This window comes from Anopheles aquasalis, chromosome 2, assembly GCF_943734665.1.
Source record: "Anopheles aquasalis chromosome 2, idAnoAquaMG_Q_19, whole genome shotgun sequence".
In the NCBI taxonomy this organism is placed as follows: domain Eukaryota; kingdom Metazoa; phylum Arthropoda; class Insecta; order Diptera; family Culicidae; genus Anopheles; species Anopheles aquasalis.
In genome coordinates, this window is record NC_064877.1 from 2,273,893 (window position 1) to 2,287,500 (window position 13,608).

At 43.5% G+C, this 13,608-nt stretch overlaps 1 protein-coding gene across 1 annotated transcript; it reads left to right on the plus strand.

The window, feature by feature from the left end:
- Nucleotides 1-359: 359 nt before the first annotated feature.
- On the plus strand, nt 360-3,365 carry LOC126572086 (uncharacterized). The gene is made up of 6 exons (XM_050231126.1): nt 360-982; nt 2,179-2,335; nt 2,642-2,821; nt 2,949-3,017; nt 3,096-3,182; nt 3,258-3,365. The coding sequence occupies exons 1-6, from the start codon at nt 360-362 to the stop codon at nt 3,363-3,365; spliced, it is 1,224 nt and encodes a 407-aa protein (XP_050087083.1).
- Nucleotides 3,366-13,608: the final 10,243 nt, after the last annotated feature.

Here is a 13,608-nt window from a genome sequence, read left to right on the forward strand (position 1 = left end):
TTGATGGTATTGTCACGTTATGAGATACTGAAGGTGTTGTTTGGGTAAGTGATACTACATTTTTCGATCCAATTCTTCGTGTTCTGTATGGGAAATATTAGCGTTGGCCTATTCACATTGAACGGCTGCCATGGAGTTTATGATGTAAAGCCTCTCGATTGACGTAATATTGTTCGCTTGTTGATTCTAACTTTTGTTCTAGTTTATTTACCTTCTTGCTGACAGTGTAAACAAATGGTGTATCAAATTAACGCGTTGATATGGGTGCGCCAGCTGGGCCTCAGTTTGAGCTACCTAGGACAGTACCCGTGCGGCTTTCAAACGATAACGTATCGTCGTTCCGACTTCAGGCAACAGCTATGATTTGGTTCGCGGTTAAGGATGTGTATAAAACTGTACAACCTTTCGTGTTTATTTTATGGCTTGCTGGCTTGGCACCGTACAGCAGTGGGGGCCATCAGACGTTGAAAACATTCAGGCGGTGTTACGAATTTTTATATTTTCTTTTATACCTGTGCCTATACTCATATGCTTTATACATGAACCTATTCGTGCAAAATACATCCTATCTCTACACTTCTATAATTGTTGAGCGTTTAGAATGTATGTACGGTTTTTTCCAGTATGTGAGCATCGTTTTTTCGATTGCCTGTGGTTGGGCACTGAATCAGCGCATATCGATGATAATGCGAATGATGCATGAATTTGATCTTCATTTAGGATGCTTCGGCATACCAATAGATCACCGGCGTTGGCATTTTTATGTGACCATGCTGGCGGTGGGCACTTTCATTTCCTTCACCTCACTGTTGACGGTTTATGTATCGTATATGGTAAAGTCTACATCGCAAGTAATGCCTGCCTTGAGCAACATTATCCCAGCATCTCTATTTGCCATGTGTTTCTTGTTGCAATGTGGCCAATTTATTGTGTTTCTGCTTGTAATCGAAGCTAGATTCAGCCGTCTGAATAAAACATTTAGGTAAGTTATTAGTTAGCAGTCTTCTAATTCATAGTTTCAGCATTAAAGAGCGCTTTCCTATCGTTTAAAAAATATCATAAATTTCAATTACTACTTCACACTTCATTGTTTGTCTTATCGTCTTCGTATATCATGGTTAATGACACCGTTCAACAAATTGACACATTGATCCATCGCACCGCTAAATAGGGGAGAGTCCAGACGGATAGAACCAAATGTTTAATAGGTTCTCGTCCGTCCGTAACCATATAATGGCGTACCGTAATCCAATATGCCACACCCAAACAAATACCACCAAATGGTGTCGGAAAGCCGAAAGGAATCGTGGTCGCTTTTGGGTGAATGGGGAAACAGTATCTATTGTGCGTGAGTGGTGAACGGAGACATAATCTTGCGGTCTGGAAAGGCTATCCTGCAAATGGTGTACAAAGTGCTGCAAATGTTGAACACGGCAAGTCCGACCGAAGCCTTCCGGCCGTTCTTGCTGCTGCTAAAGTGTCTGGGATTGGCACCGGCGTTTCAAAACGATTCCAACAAGCGCTGGATGACGATATTAAACGTTATCCTTTTGCTGCTAATCGGAACGCTTTACATCAACGGTCCGTGCCGTCAAGTTCGACGAGACATGATGCGCTTCCAGACGTCCTCGCTGGCGTTGAATAGTCGCATCTTCTCGTATCTACTCGGGACGCTGGTGTATTTGTTGACGATGCTGATCAACTTCCTGCTGCGACATCGATTCAGGGCACTGTTCCATGCGTTCACGGCCATCGACGAGGATCTGCAACAGGTTGGCGTGAGGATCAACTATCGGATGCAGCGGTTTCTTATCATATCCGGCATGGTGTGCTTTCTGAGCGGCATTTTCGGGACGTCCGCCCTCGTGTACGCGTACAAAATCACGGTGCTAAACAATCAGCCCAATTTCGATGGCCGCTGGTACTACAATATGTTCTCGTTTGTCTACTATAACGCGGCCTTTCCCACCATTACGAGCTACTTCGCCATCGTGCTCTGGTTTCTGCTGCTGCGCTTTCAACGGTTGGCAATGGCTATAAGGTTTGCGACTCTCCTTGCGACGTGTCTCTGCCACTCGCTGAGACACTGTATCGGAGCGGTGCTTTGGTGGCGCTTGCTGGTTCGAATAGATAATTGTTTATCGTGCTTTGGTTTGTACTTTTATATTCCACTTCCAGAATGTACTTCCCGACGAGCCCTTCCGCCATTGGTGGCCGGAATGAGTTCGCGATCTGCAGCGAGAAGGAACAGATAAATGTGCTGAAGCAAATCAAAATCCTGCACGACAAGCTGAACGACGTGGTGGAGCTCGTTAATTACTGCTTCTCGGTGCAGGTAAGAAACGTACCCTTCGTTAAGACACTCTTGAGTTGGCTCTCTGGCCCTCCCCCGGGGGAGCGGCTCAAAACTGCACCGAAGCGTTCCTAGTTGGGTATTATGTGGCGTTGTGTCGTCTGTGCTGGAATAAAAGAACAGTAGAGCGTAAAGACACGTTTCGTCGATACAAGAAGTGTACTTACCGGAGTGAATCCTTGAAAAGGATGCAGTCTACGTGATGGTGCTAGGCTAGGCGTGTGCGGAACGCTAACTTACCTTCCTATTCTTTTGCTCGTCAAATTTTGAACCCACCGTACACATCAGATCACATTTTGCGTTGGATTGTGCTTCGTCATCGGAGTCGTCTGCTCGTTCGGTCTGTTCCGGGCCTTCATCTATCGCAACGAGCTGTTCTACATGGGAGTGCTGAATTTCGTCTGGTACATGTACTACCTATTTTTCGTCTTGTTCTTCATCGCCGTGGGCAGCAAGATAGCCCGTGAGGTAAGAGACACGGCTGGCTGGTTGGCTGGCAATTGTATCATGCCGTTAAGAAGCTGAATGTGAAGCGTCCTTTTCTTGAAATGGTTAACTTTCATCATCGAACGAACCTGTTTTACTATCTTTGCAGGGTAAACGAATTGGCGTTCTGGTGCACAAGGCGATAAACTGTTCTACGTCCGAGATCGTGATAAGAGAAGTGAGCACTAGCACTGTACTAGCATTTACCCTCTGACAGTATATTCACTTGGAACGATATTGGCTTATTCTCGTGCAGCTGAACCTGTTTTCGCAGCAATTACTCCATCGTAGTCCAGTCATCACATGCGGTCTTTTCGTTTACGACTGGACACTGTGGTATACGGTAAGGGCTGGGGGTGTTCGTGACTAAGCGCTTTCATTGCTGAAACGGAAGACTGAAGCTTGAACCGTTTTGCAGATGATTGGTGCCACAGCGACGTATCTCATCATCTTGATACAGTTTGATGTTTCCTTCCCCAACCTGGTCAATGTCAACGCAACGGGAGCTTATCGTCACAGCACATAGAACGGAGACGAGAAGAAGGACACCTACACTATCACTAGCCGCTAGAAATATTCCCATTCCTGTGGACTACTGCTAAATAATGTTTAAATCTCCAACCGTTTCATATGTAAGCGTTCCCGATTTACTGTTTCTTTCGAATGTTTTCTTTTTATTTAAGAAAAAAACTGCGATAAAGATAAGCCACGAACACAGAAACCGCTTAAGGGGGCGCTAAGGTTAATTCTGGGTTAAAAAAGGCCCATTTTTGAAGAAGCCATTTAATCTTATTTTTCTCAAATGAATGTCGTCTTAAATATACAAATTAATATCACTTGCACAATTACATTATGATCAAACCGGGTTCGTCGCTTTAACGGGCAAGTCTTTTGATTTGGACCAAAAACGGTTTGACCAAAAACGGATTTATTTGTAGAAAACTATCTACCTATTGTCAGTTTTACTTTAATTGATCCAAAAAAATTACACACTATTCTTGCCCTAGCCCCCCTTAACAGGAAAAAAAAAATGCTTGGAATAAACTTGGTACCGGGCGCCTCCATCATGGAAGACTTGACCATGAGTTACAGCCTTTCACAGAAACGGTAGAAGCTGTTGTGTTGTATCTGTAGATTCACAATTGCTTTATTGTGGGCTTTTATATCTAAACCACCCAATTGATTGTAACAGTATTGTATAGCGTAGTGAGTAAGAAATTTATGAATTTTCATTTTTACGTTCCTTAGACATTCATTTTAATGAAACATTAATTTCTAAACCACTCTACCAACACTACACCGGAAGTGAACGTAAAGCAAAGTGAATGTAATACTGCGCCAAAAATAAGTCAGTGCTGGTAGAGTTCGACAAATGATGCTCGCCCCGAATTTCCGTGAGTCGTTTTAATGCGCCACATTAATCATGCTGCGTGAACATAATCCCTTCCGAAATGCTACTGCCGGGCACATTGCCGGGTTCCGGTGGATCGGTGGTTCGTCTCCAGACTATGTGTTTGGCACTGTGAGTGAAAAATGTAATCATCGTCATAAAGCTAGTAAAACAGGCCAGAATAAATTTGTTTCAATTTCGTTTCTACATTATGATACAATATATTTCTCTGCATTTTTGCAACCCTCGACAACGGGGAGGGACAACTGATCTCATTGTCTAAAGCGATGGCAAAATTGGTTTCTGGAGTAACCCATAGGTTATGATACTCTATTTAGCCTTCACCGGGACGGGGGGCGCTGCCTGGCGTGTAGTGCCACCATCATTTGTGTTAAATGATGGGTATAGTTATGGCCGGGGGGTAAGAAGATGATCATTTTTCATGGGATAGTAAGTATCGAGCTACTGGCGTTTCGGTGAAGCTCTCAGCGATTCACTCTGAACGAGCGTACGAGATGGACCAAATGGTTTGATACGAGGAATAGTAAATTTGGAGAGACTCAGTGACTCAGAAAACAACGTATCTTCAAGTTGATTTCATTTGGCACAATCTAACCAACGTTGACCGTTGCAACCCAAGTGGACGAACAAATAGATGGATTTTCAATCCCGACAGCGTAAAGCGTATAGCGCTTCAGCTGATACAAATAAATAGTGTTGCGTTGCGTGGTGCTATCGTGAAAAAACACTAGGTAATTTGCATATTGTGGCTCTAAACCAGTTCCAATGCCATTCCCATGTGCCGGAGCTTCGAGGTAAAATTATTCCTACCTTTAGGCGCTCCGTTCGCAGGTCCCGCAGGGAATCGGGGAGCGTTATATGGATTTGTGGTCAACCCCGTTTTTGCCTGTTTAGTCGAGCGAAAATGGAAAAGCCAATCGCCCGTTGCGAAACAGAAAAATTGCGCGTAACATGAAGAAGCGGAGAGAGGAGCGAGTGAGCGAGCGAACGAAAAAAAAACGAAAAGTTGAATAGAAATGATTTTTGATGAAACTTTTCAACTGAGTGCACAGCTATGAATTTCCAATCAATTGATCGCTGCGCTTGAATTCATTTAACAGCGGCTGCACCATTTCGCTCGAAGGCACTGCAAGTCATCGTTCGCTGGATGCGTTCACCAACCACCGGTGGCCCAGCATCCTGTTATTCTGTTGAACAATCCAACCGAAGAATGCGGACAACATTCCGTGGTCCGGATCCTTGATTTCGAATAACAAAAAAACTCGCCCGCTGTGCGTAAGGAAGTGAACTAAAACTCACGCTGCTGCTCACTGTTCCCGAATGTGATATTAATTTCCTTTGTCTAAAAAAGTCAAACCCACCGAAAGGGAATTGTGGCAGAAATTCCATGTTAGTATGCAGCAACAGCAGCAGATACAAATCGAAGTCCGTTCCGTTAAGTATCTCTCGGGAAGAATATCACGTTCCGAACCGGTGAGGTCAAATCAAACATGTCTCTAAAGGCTCAGTTACAGATGTTACAACAACTAAGTCCCACTAGCAGGCCTGGGAAGCGCAACGAACCGTTCGAAACAAAAGGAACGGTTCTGTTTCACTCGAGGTCAAGCGCTTTGGGACCATCGGTTGACCCATCGGAGCCCTAACACCAGCATGCATGCGACCACTCGGTACGGAACGGTTTGGTAAATGGAATGAAAAGTTTTCCAATTTGTCTTCGAAAGTTGTCACAATTTTTTCCGCTCTTTGCGTACGGCATGACGTGTGTTTGCGCAATCAAGCATAAGACGCGAAGGTGGTTCCTGTTGCTGTACGCGCCAGAATCCGCTACCTTTCGGTCAAAAAGGATCTCACCCACCCGTACCCGTACAAGAAAGCGCAAATAAAACAACAAATCGTTCAACACCCCGCTCAAAAATACGAATCCTTTACGGCGCGGGGGGAGGGGGTTTTCATTGTGCTCCACGACAACAAGTGCCCTTTGCCGCAATCTCTCACATGGTGCTTTCGTTTGGATGCGGAACCCCCACTCCCGGAGTATGTTTGCTCAGAACTGTTGGGCGTTGTTGGGTTGTTTGCCTTCTGTGTGCCTTACGGATAGCGGTTGTTTTTATTTTCACTGAAGCATTTCTGATGGGGTGGCATGTAAGCGCCTTCTTTCCCGCAATTCGCCGTTCGTTTTCCTAGAAGCCCCCCCCCCCCCCCCTAAAAATACCATCCCCAATATTTAAAGAACGTTCGAGTAGCACCTACGGTGCCACGGACCTTAAAAGCACTGCTTTCGGATCCCTTTTGTCGCATAAGACGGTCGAGAATCCCATACTCGCACACACTCCCACCTTTGGTCGACGGAAAACAAATACTCTAGACCACCGGGGAGGGACACCTAAAAAAAAAAAAGGGAAGGCGAACTAATTTATCGCCATATTTCGGGGGTGATGACGGTGGAAGGAAAAAGAGAAATTTTCTGGTTGAAAACTACACGGCTTCAAGTGGTCTCGATTTGGCAGATTTGGAAATGGCGCCGCACATCACAATAATCACGAATTTGATTTGAAGTGCGGCCTGTAGACATCAAGGAGGCCGGAGGCTTTCTCATAAAACCATTTACGAATAACAAGCAACACGAGCACGAGAACGCCTCTAGCGTGCGTGCCACTAAGTGGGCAATGTTTTGTGCTGCGGCATTTCGCCAGAGTTAACCTCATTCGCCTGTTTACCCCAAGCGGCCCATGTTCTAAATCCATTGTGGTTGTTTTGAAAAGCGCAAAGCTGGAGAAAGTGGTGGCTTGGTCCAGGCCCAGGGGGAGGCTAAAGAACAAAACTGGTTGAATGCAGACCAAGCAAAAGCTCCAAAATGCTACAAAATGTTCTAGCCAGCCAGCCAGCTAGCCAACCAACCAAAACATTTCGCCAATGGTTTGAGGGGGGTTTATGGTTCTACCATTCGGAAGCACCCATGCTGGTTTCACGAAACACGCGCCACGCCTCATTGCACCCCGTGCAGCTTCCCCGGTGTCCAACTATTCCCTAAATAGTGCCGCTGTTGGAATGGATTCAATTATATCGTAAAGTATTTCCTTTATATTCTTCCTTAAAGTTGCGCCGGCGTGTTCGTGCGGATTCTTTATAGGCATTTGTTGGTTTGTTTGCTGAATTCTGCTTCGGGCGCCGTTTCGCTTTGTAGCCGGCCCTTGGTGACGTACCCGCAATTAAGCGGCATTGTTATTTGCTTTCGAAAACCGACGGCAAAACTAAGTGGCACAAAGTGAGCATCAATTTCCGCAACAAACCGAACCGAACAGACGGAAAGTGTTGGGTTTGAACTTGTCCGAGAGCGATCGGAGACAGCGAACGGAATGCTTTTTGCTACATTCATGCACCCTTCTCAGAATGTTGGCGTGCTGGAGCGCAAAACTTTCTTTTCTACACAGGTTCGGAAGACACTTTAGAGGGGAATGGTCCCTCTATTTTTCCCAGAAAAATAGAAGCGAAGCCAAAGCATCGGTATCGTAATAGGCAGCAATTTGTGATACACAATTTCTGCATAGATTTTTAAGAACAAAACGATAAAATTACTTAATTGCTCGAAGTGAGAGTCAGTGTTTGAATATTTACCTTCCCATTTTCAAAATGCATTCATCATTATTCCTTATTGGACAACATTCAACAGTTTGTTGAAGTCTTTTATGTTCCAAATACCACACACTACCCCCACATATAAAACTCCTAAAGATCGATTGGGGAGAGGGGAGAGAATGATTATTTCAAAGCAACTTCTAATACCCTTTTTATACGCCTGAATAAATCCTTCAAGATGTTTTATTGCGATAGGAGTTAAGGGAACGCATTCAACAGTATGATGGAATCAGACGTCTGCCGAAATACAAGAGCAGCACATACCAAATTCTTTGCTCGTTAATGTTGTTCCACTGGAGTGTTAAGGATGATTTTGGAATGAGATAGTTACAGTTTGTAGTTTCACAAGTCTCGGGTACAATCATCTATTCTACTACCATCACTTGTTAAATAATCTGTAAATTTAGTTTTTGCCGCTGAATTTCAAAGGGGTAGCATAGCTTCGGGGGAATTGTTTGAAAATTCATTTCGCTCGCTAAAAACGGAACTTTTAACGTTACAAACGTTAAACCTTATTTAGCACATTCGCTTTGCTAACTAAATGGTAAACTGTATTTTTTCACATGACTGCCTTAACGTACGTTTCATGTATCATGGATGTGACTAATCATTTGAAACCTTAAACGCTACATAATCTCTCACTCTTGCTTTCTAAACCAACGAATGCCACTGGGGCCTATTCATTAGTGTCTGTTTCTGCTGGGATTAAATGGTAGCGTGGTGGGATTGCTCGCTGGACCGTTCTCGACAAGGGAGTGTAGATCATTATCGCATAATGAGAACGGGTCAGATGCCGGAGTGAATGAATAGTCTGACTAATAAACCAAACCACAGCTAGAAAGAATCTGGAAGAAATCAGTCTGACACATTCAAGACATTCTGGCCCTGACCCTTAATTTACGCAAGGCATCTTCCAACCGTCTGGCAACTGCCGAGCAGAGATTCAGCTGGTACGAATGGTTTAAAGGAGCTTTAGTCGATTAGCAGTTGGCCAGAAACAAATGAGATGGAATGATTGGATCTGCTCGGAACACGCCATGCCATCAATCAAGTATCGATTTCTCCAACCTTCCCACTGCTTTCATTGTCTCCGAGTGGATCTTGCCACTGACCTTCAAAGTGTTAGCGCAATGGTTTGCAAACATTCAATGCTTTGGGGCCTTGTTAGTTAGGAGCATGAGAACCGCATATTAGAGTTTGCTGGTAGTTAGATGGGAAAAGAAAGTTTATGAAATCAGTTGAATTTATCTACAACGACTAATCACAATGTCTCACAACAAAAAGTGTCTCATCTTCTTTTGACATCATCAATCTAAGAAAAGATACTTCCGCTCAGGAAATAGTTTGGCTTGTATTCCTAATGGCACCAATGAATATAGTTGCATGAGTTGCATAATGCTTTTACGCTAAAGGAAGCTTCATTTCCGGGAACGATTCATTTCTTTGCTGATATAATCTTACCACACTATTTATCAGCTACATTTGAAACTGTTGTTTGAGGTTGTCAACTGTTCCATTAATTTGTACGTATAATGCCGTATCGTAAAGGTCAGTTGTAAGGTGAAGTACAGCAGCGGATTAAAATCTTCGTGAGCACTTTTATGTTGACCTCTGGTGGACATCGTGCGGATTATTTTTGGGATGAAAATCCCATCGACACGTATCATGTGCCATCGAGATGAGTCAACAGTATGGTGACCTTAAAATCATTGGCCCCAAATTGGGTTTCTTCTTAAAAAAAATAGGGAACCGATGTGTACCATGGGCTCTTCGCTACGTTTGCCATTTTACGAGTTTCAAATTAAATTATTGTAAATTTCGTACTCTTGCGTCTGTGCCTGGTAAATGTCGTTGTAAGTACCTTCCAAAGGGGGGCAGCGATACGTCTCATAAACCGTTGTAACAAAACCCAATTTCACGTTCACGTTTGGCACTTATGTGCAGCTCATCGTTTGCAGGTAAAATGTCACAAAATGGCCTCATTTTTTATTACAGTGGGCTGATTTGTGCCAAACTGAAACATGCTGACGAATATCAAACGTTATCACCTCGCCAGAATTTTGTGGCACGGTTCATGCTATCTCGACAAGTTTCATGTAATTCAATTGATTTATAATAAAGCTTTCGTCAAGAGAATACGGTAAGAGCAAATTAAATGCGCAGTAAAACTCTCGGCTCCGATACTTTATTGAGCATTAAAATCTACCACGACTCTTGTTTGAGAGGATTTGGATGTTTCGATGGATATACGGCTAGACGCTATCGCATGAAAATGGGTCAAGCGTTGTAGTGTCAACTTAACGTTGAACGAATGAGGGAGAGGGATTGACTTACAATAAGCTTGTCAGGCTTTGTTACCATTCAGCAAAGAAGTGTACAAATTGTTAAGTGATATTTTATCTGTCGTATTAAGTAAAGCGCTGTTAGTGAGATGATATCACGAAAACACTGGGAGACGTAACGGATCTATACTGAATCGGAACTTTCACTTTCACGATTACGAAAAAGCGCAAGAAGCTTAGAAAGTCAATAGCAACGTACAAATCAGGTTCCTTCGCTGTGATCATATGTTATTTCCGAATATCAATTTTTTGTTGAAATATCTGAAAACCTAATAGTGTATAAGCGCTTTAACAATGCTTATATGTTAAAAATATTTGTTATTTGTCTGCAATGCTGTAGAATTAATTTTATATCCGGTTCGATTTATGTTATTTATAGTCATTAAGTTCTTTATGCGAAACATGAATAGATACTTGCGTATCAATCATATCACACATCAATCCCATCCCGGCGAATGCTAATTGATGATTTCTGCGAAGCCGGATTGATTAAAATTTGGAAATCAATGGCATCAAGCATATCAATGTTCGATGGTTAATTTGGACTGCCTAATAGTATTCGGAGTAATGAGCGGCGAATGATGATTGAATTCAATCACAATCGCAAAACAAAAAATGGCCTTTTGGCAATAATTTGTGCAGCCATACCAGCCTCTACATTTGGTAGGCAGTACTAAGTTTAATTAGTGAACTTTGTTTCATATCCAACTTTCCCGGCGAAACGATAACGTTAAAACCGCTGATGTGGGTGATGCGTGTCTAATAACATGCAAATGAAGAAACCCAAATCCCTTTTCGGTCAGTCCAGTAATTTGGTTACTGGATATTGTGGTTCTCCTGTCCCGGCGGGACAATAGCTGGAAACGGTAGGCGTTCGTAAAATTTGAAATGACTTTTAATTGAAAAATAAAGCCTGTGCAAACTGACGCCACGTTTAAATGCACAGATCCGAAATATTGCGGTGGGTGGAACGGTGGGCGGCCAAAAGCGCAAAGCAACAAACAGTTTATCCATTACGGTATGCTGGCGACATTTGGAATGTGCATTTGAAATTTTCAATAGAGTACCGTCGCTAGTAAATTATTAAGCCGTTACGTTGCATGAAATATGACCGTTGCAAGTAAAGCAAAGGCTAGAAAATAAATTGGAATTGAAAGCGTGCCGATTGTGAACTGTTTCTGTATTTTATGTTAAGCTTAATGTAATTTTACAAATTCACAAGAAATACATTCCAAAGTGAATCGTTTTCGGATCCAAACGAAGTCAACGATAACTTCAACATATCACCTAATGATCAAGGAGTATTTTATGCTGCTCTGCTCGCTACTTTCAACAAACGAAGCAGAAGATGATAGTAAGCACAAACATCACTAATGGAACTCTAATATTCATTTTATAGAATCTCTAACAGCAATCCCATATCCAGGTCCCAGCACCCCAACATAAGGAGCTGGACGACAACGATACAAGCCAAACTAACTCAATATGAATAGAAGCGAAAAGATTCTATCGAGCCACTAAGTGGCTCTCATGTCGCTGCCAGCGTTTCTCCTTAAAGTACCCGTGGATATTTGATGAGATCCGAAAGAAAGCAGGCTGTTGCTGTGGATGTTTCGTTTCTGGGAAAATGACAACCAGAGGTTGGCATGGCAAGCAAAATGTGAGAACTAGCTTTCCGATCTTCGTCACTTTAACAGATGAGGGGCAATCCGTAGCAGGGAGCTTTTGAACAGGCACACGTAAAAATCCGCTTAACAACGAGCTCGTTTTGAAAATGTTCGAAGATATACTGCGCAAAAGTTGGAGTAACTGTACAGCATCTTTGGCTGCTCGAACATAGATTCGCTATTTTTGAAGAGCGACCAGCGAGCAGCGGTGGTAACTGTCGAAGCGCAAGATTGCATTAAAACGAAAGCGACACAACACGAGGCTGCAGTAAAAATGAAGGAAGGTTTGGCACTGCTGCCCAACGACTGCTCGGCATGTGGCCATAAATCCCTTTTTATGGCGGCCGAAGGACACCACCCATCCGCCCGTCTAAGCGACAGTATTCAGGAAGCTGATGATCAGTGCGCTCGTTTTGGCCAGGCAACGGAAAGCAATGGACGTTTTACGATGGATGAAAGTGACAGAAAAGTGTTGTAAATGGAGATGATCCTCTCGTGAAGCGTGCAGGCTGGCTGCCTGGCTGGGAAACCCACAGGTTTCGTCGTGTTGCATCGTTCTCGCTGGCCCCCCCGGTTGACGGATATCAGCCAGATAGGATAGGATTTCAAACCAAAACTAACGCCTTCATGAAATCGTTGTTGCTTGATTAAAATTTTAACTGACTTAATTAGATATTAAATTAAATTTATTTCCAACCTTCAACGCGACACGCCGTCAGCCTTCAGCGGGGGGTGGCTTGGTTATGATAAGCGATGCATCACAAAAGGGCGTCAAAGGACCAAAGCCAAGCTACTGCATTGTAGCGTTAAAGCGGAACCATCATAAACTAAGTTTATGACAGTTTTGGTCTCTGCTGGTGGCAAGCCAGAGAGTAAAATGTAGGTGGAGTGGAGTGGGCAAATTCACGGTTTTTTTTTCTCTAAAATCCTACGACGAAACCTCGCGCGATCCTGAACGACGCAGAACTCGCTGACCCATGCCAAAAGGGAGCGACAGTTTCGAACGGACCTACCAGATGATTATAATGAGGCTAATAATGTTTTTCGTTATAGGGGTGAAGCTGTTTCCCATGTACTTGCGCGTTGGTTCAGCAAAAACGGCGACCACCGTGGATCGAAGGTCGCGCAGAACAAGCCAGATTGCAAATCACGGCCGTGCGTAGGTGCCGCTTTACGAGGGCGATCTCGTTATCGATGTGGCGTATGATTACTTAAAAGTTTTATCATCGGATCTCGGGAGCTTCACGAATTGGTTGGCCTCGTAAAACGGATAATGGTCAGTAATCTTACCGTTGCGAAACGTGACCCGAATTAGACTTGCAGACGAGAGGTGAATCGTCTTCTTTTGCTCTCAACTTTAAAGCAGCTAGAGGTTATTATTTGAAGGAAATGACTACTTGCCGCATATTTCTAGTGCGAGTGGTAGAGATGCGAGAGAGCATTGACTTTGTTTAATCAATTGTTTTACTTTATTGATGGCGCACAAGACCTTTTCTTCAACGATATGCTATGCCTTGCAAAGATGATTCAATTGATAAATGTCGTGCCAAAATGAGGCGAAGCAGATGTCACAGATTCTTCAAAAGCTTGTGTCAAACTGCGATTTATGACGCACCGAGATCGACGAGAGCGGTCTAACGAGCGAGCGAAACACTCCGAGGTAATGGTGTTCGTTTACGATGAAAAATGGTTCAATCATTAGTCTAGCATTAG

What these genes read in the sequence shown, in the direction of transcription:
- LOC126572086 (XM_050231126.1), top strand. Translation starts at nt 360, where the DNA reads ATGATTTGGTTCGCGGTTAAGGATGTGTATAAAACTGTACAACCTTTC. An exon ending in ATTACTGCTTCTCGGTGCAG is followed by an intron (nt 2,336 to 2,641) that starts GTAAGAAACGTA and finishes CGTACACATCAG; the next exon opens with ATCACATTTTGCGTTGGATT. An exon ending in GCAGCAAGATAGCCCGTGAG is followed by an intron (nt 2,822 to 2,948) that starts GTAAGAGACACG and finishes CTATCTTTGCAG; the next exon opens with GGTAAACGAATTGGCGTTCT.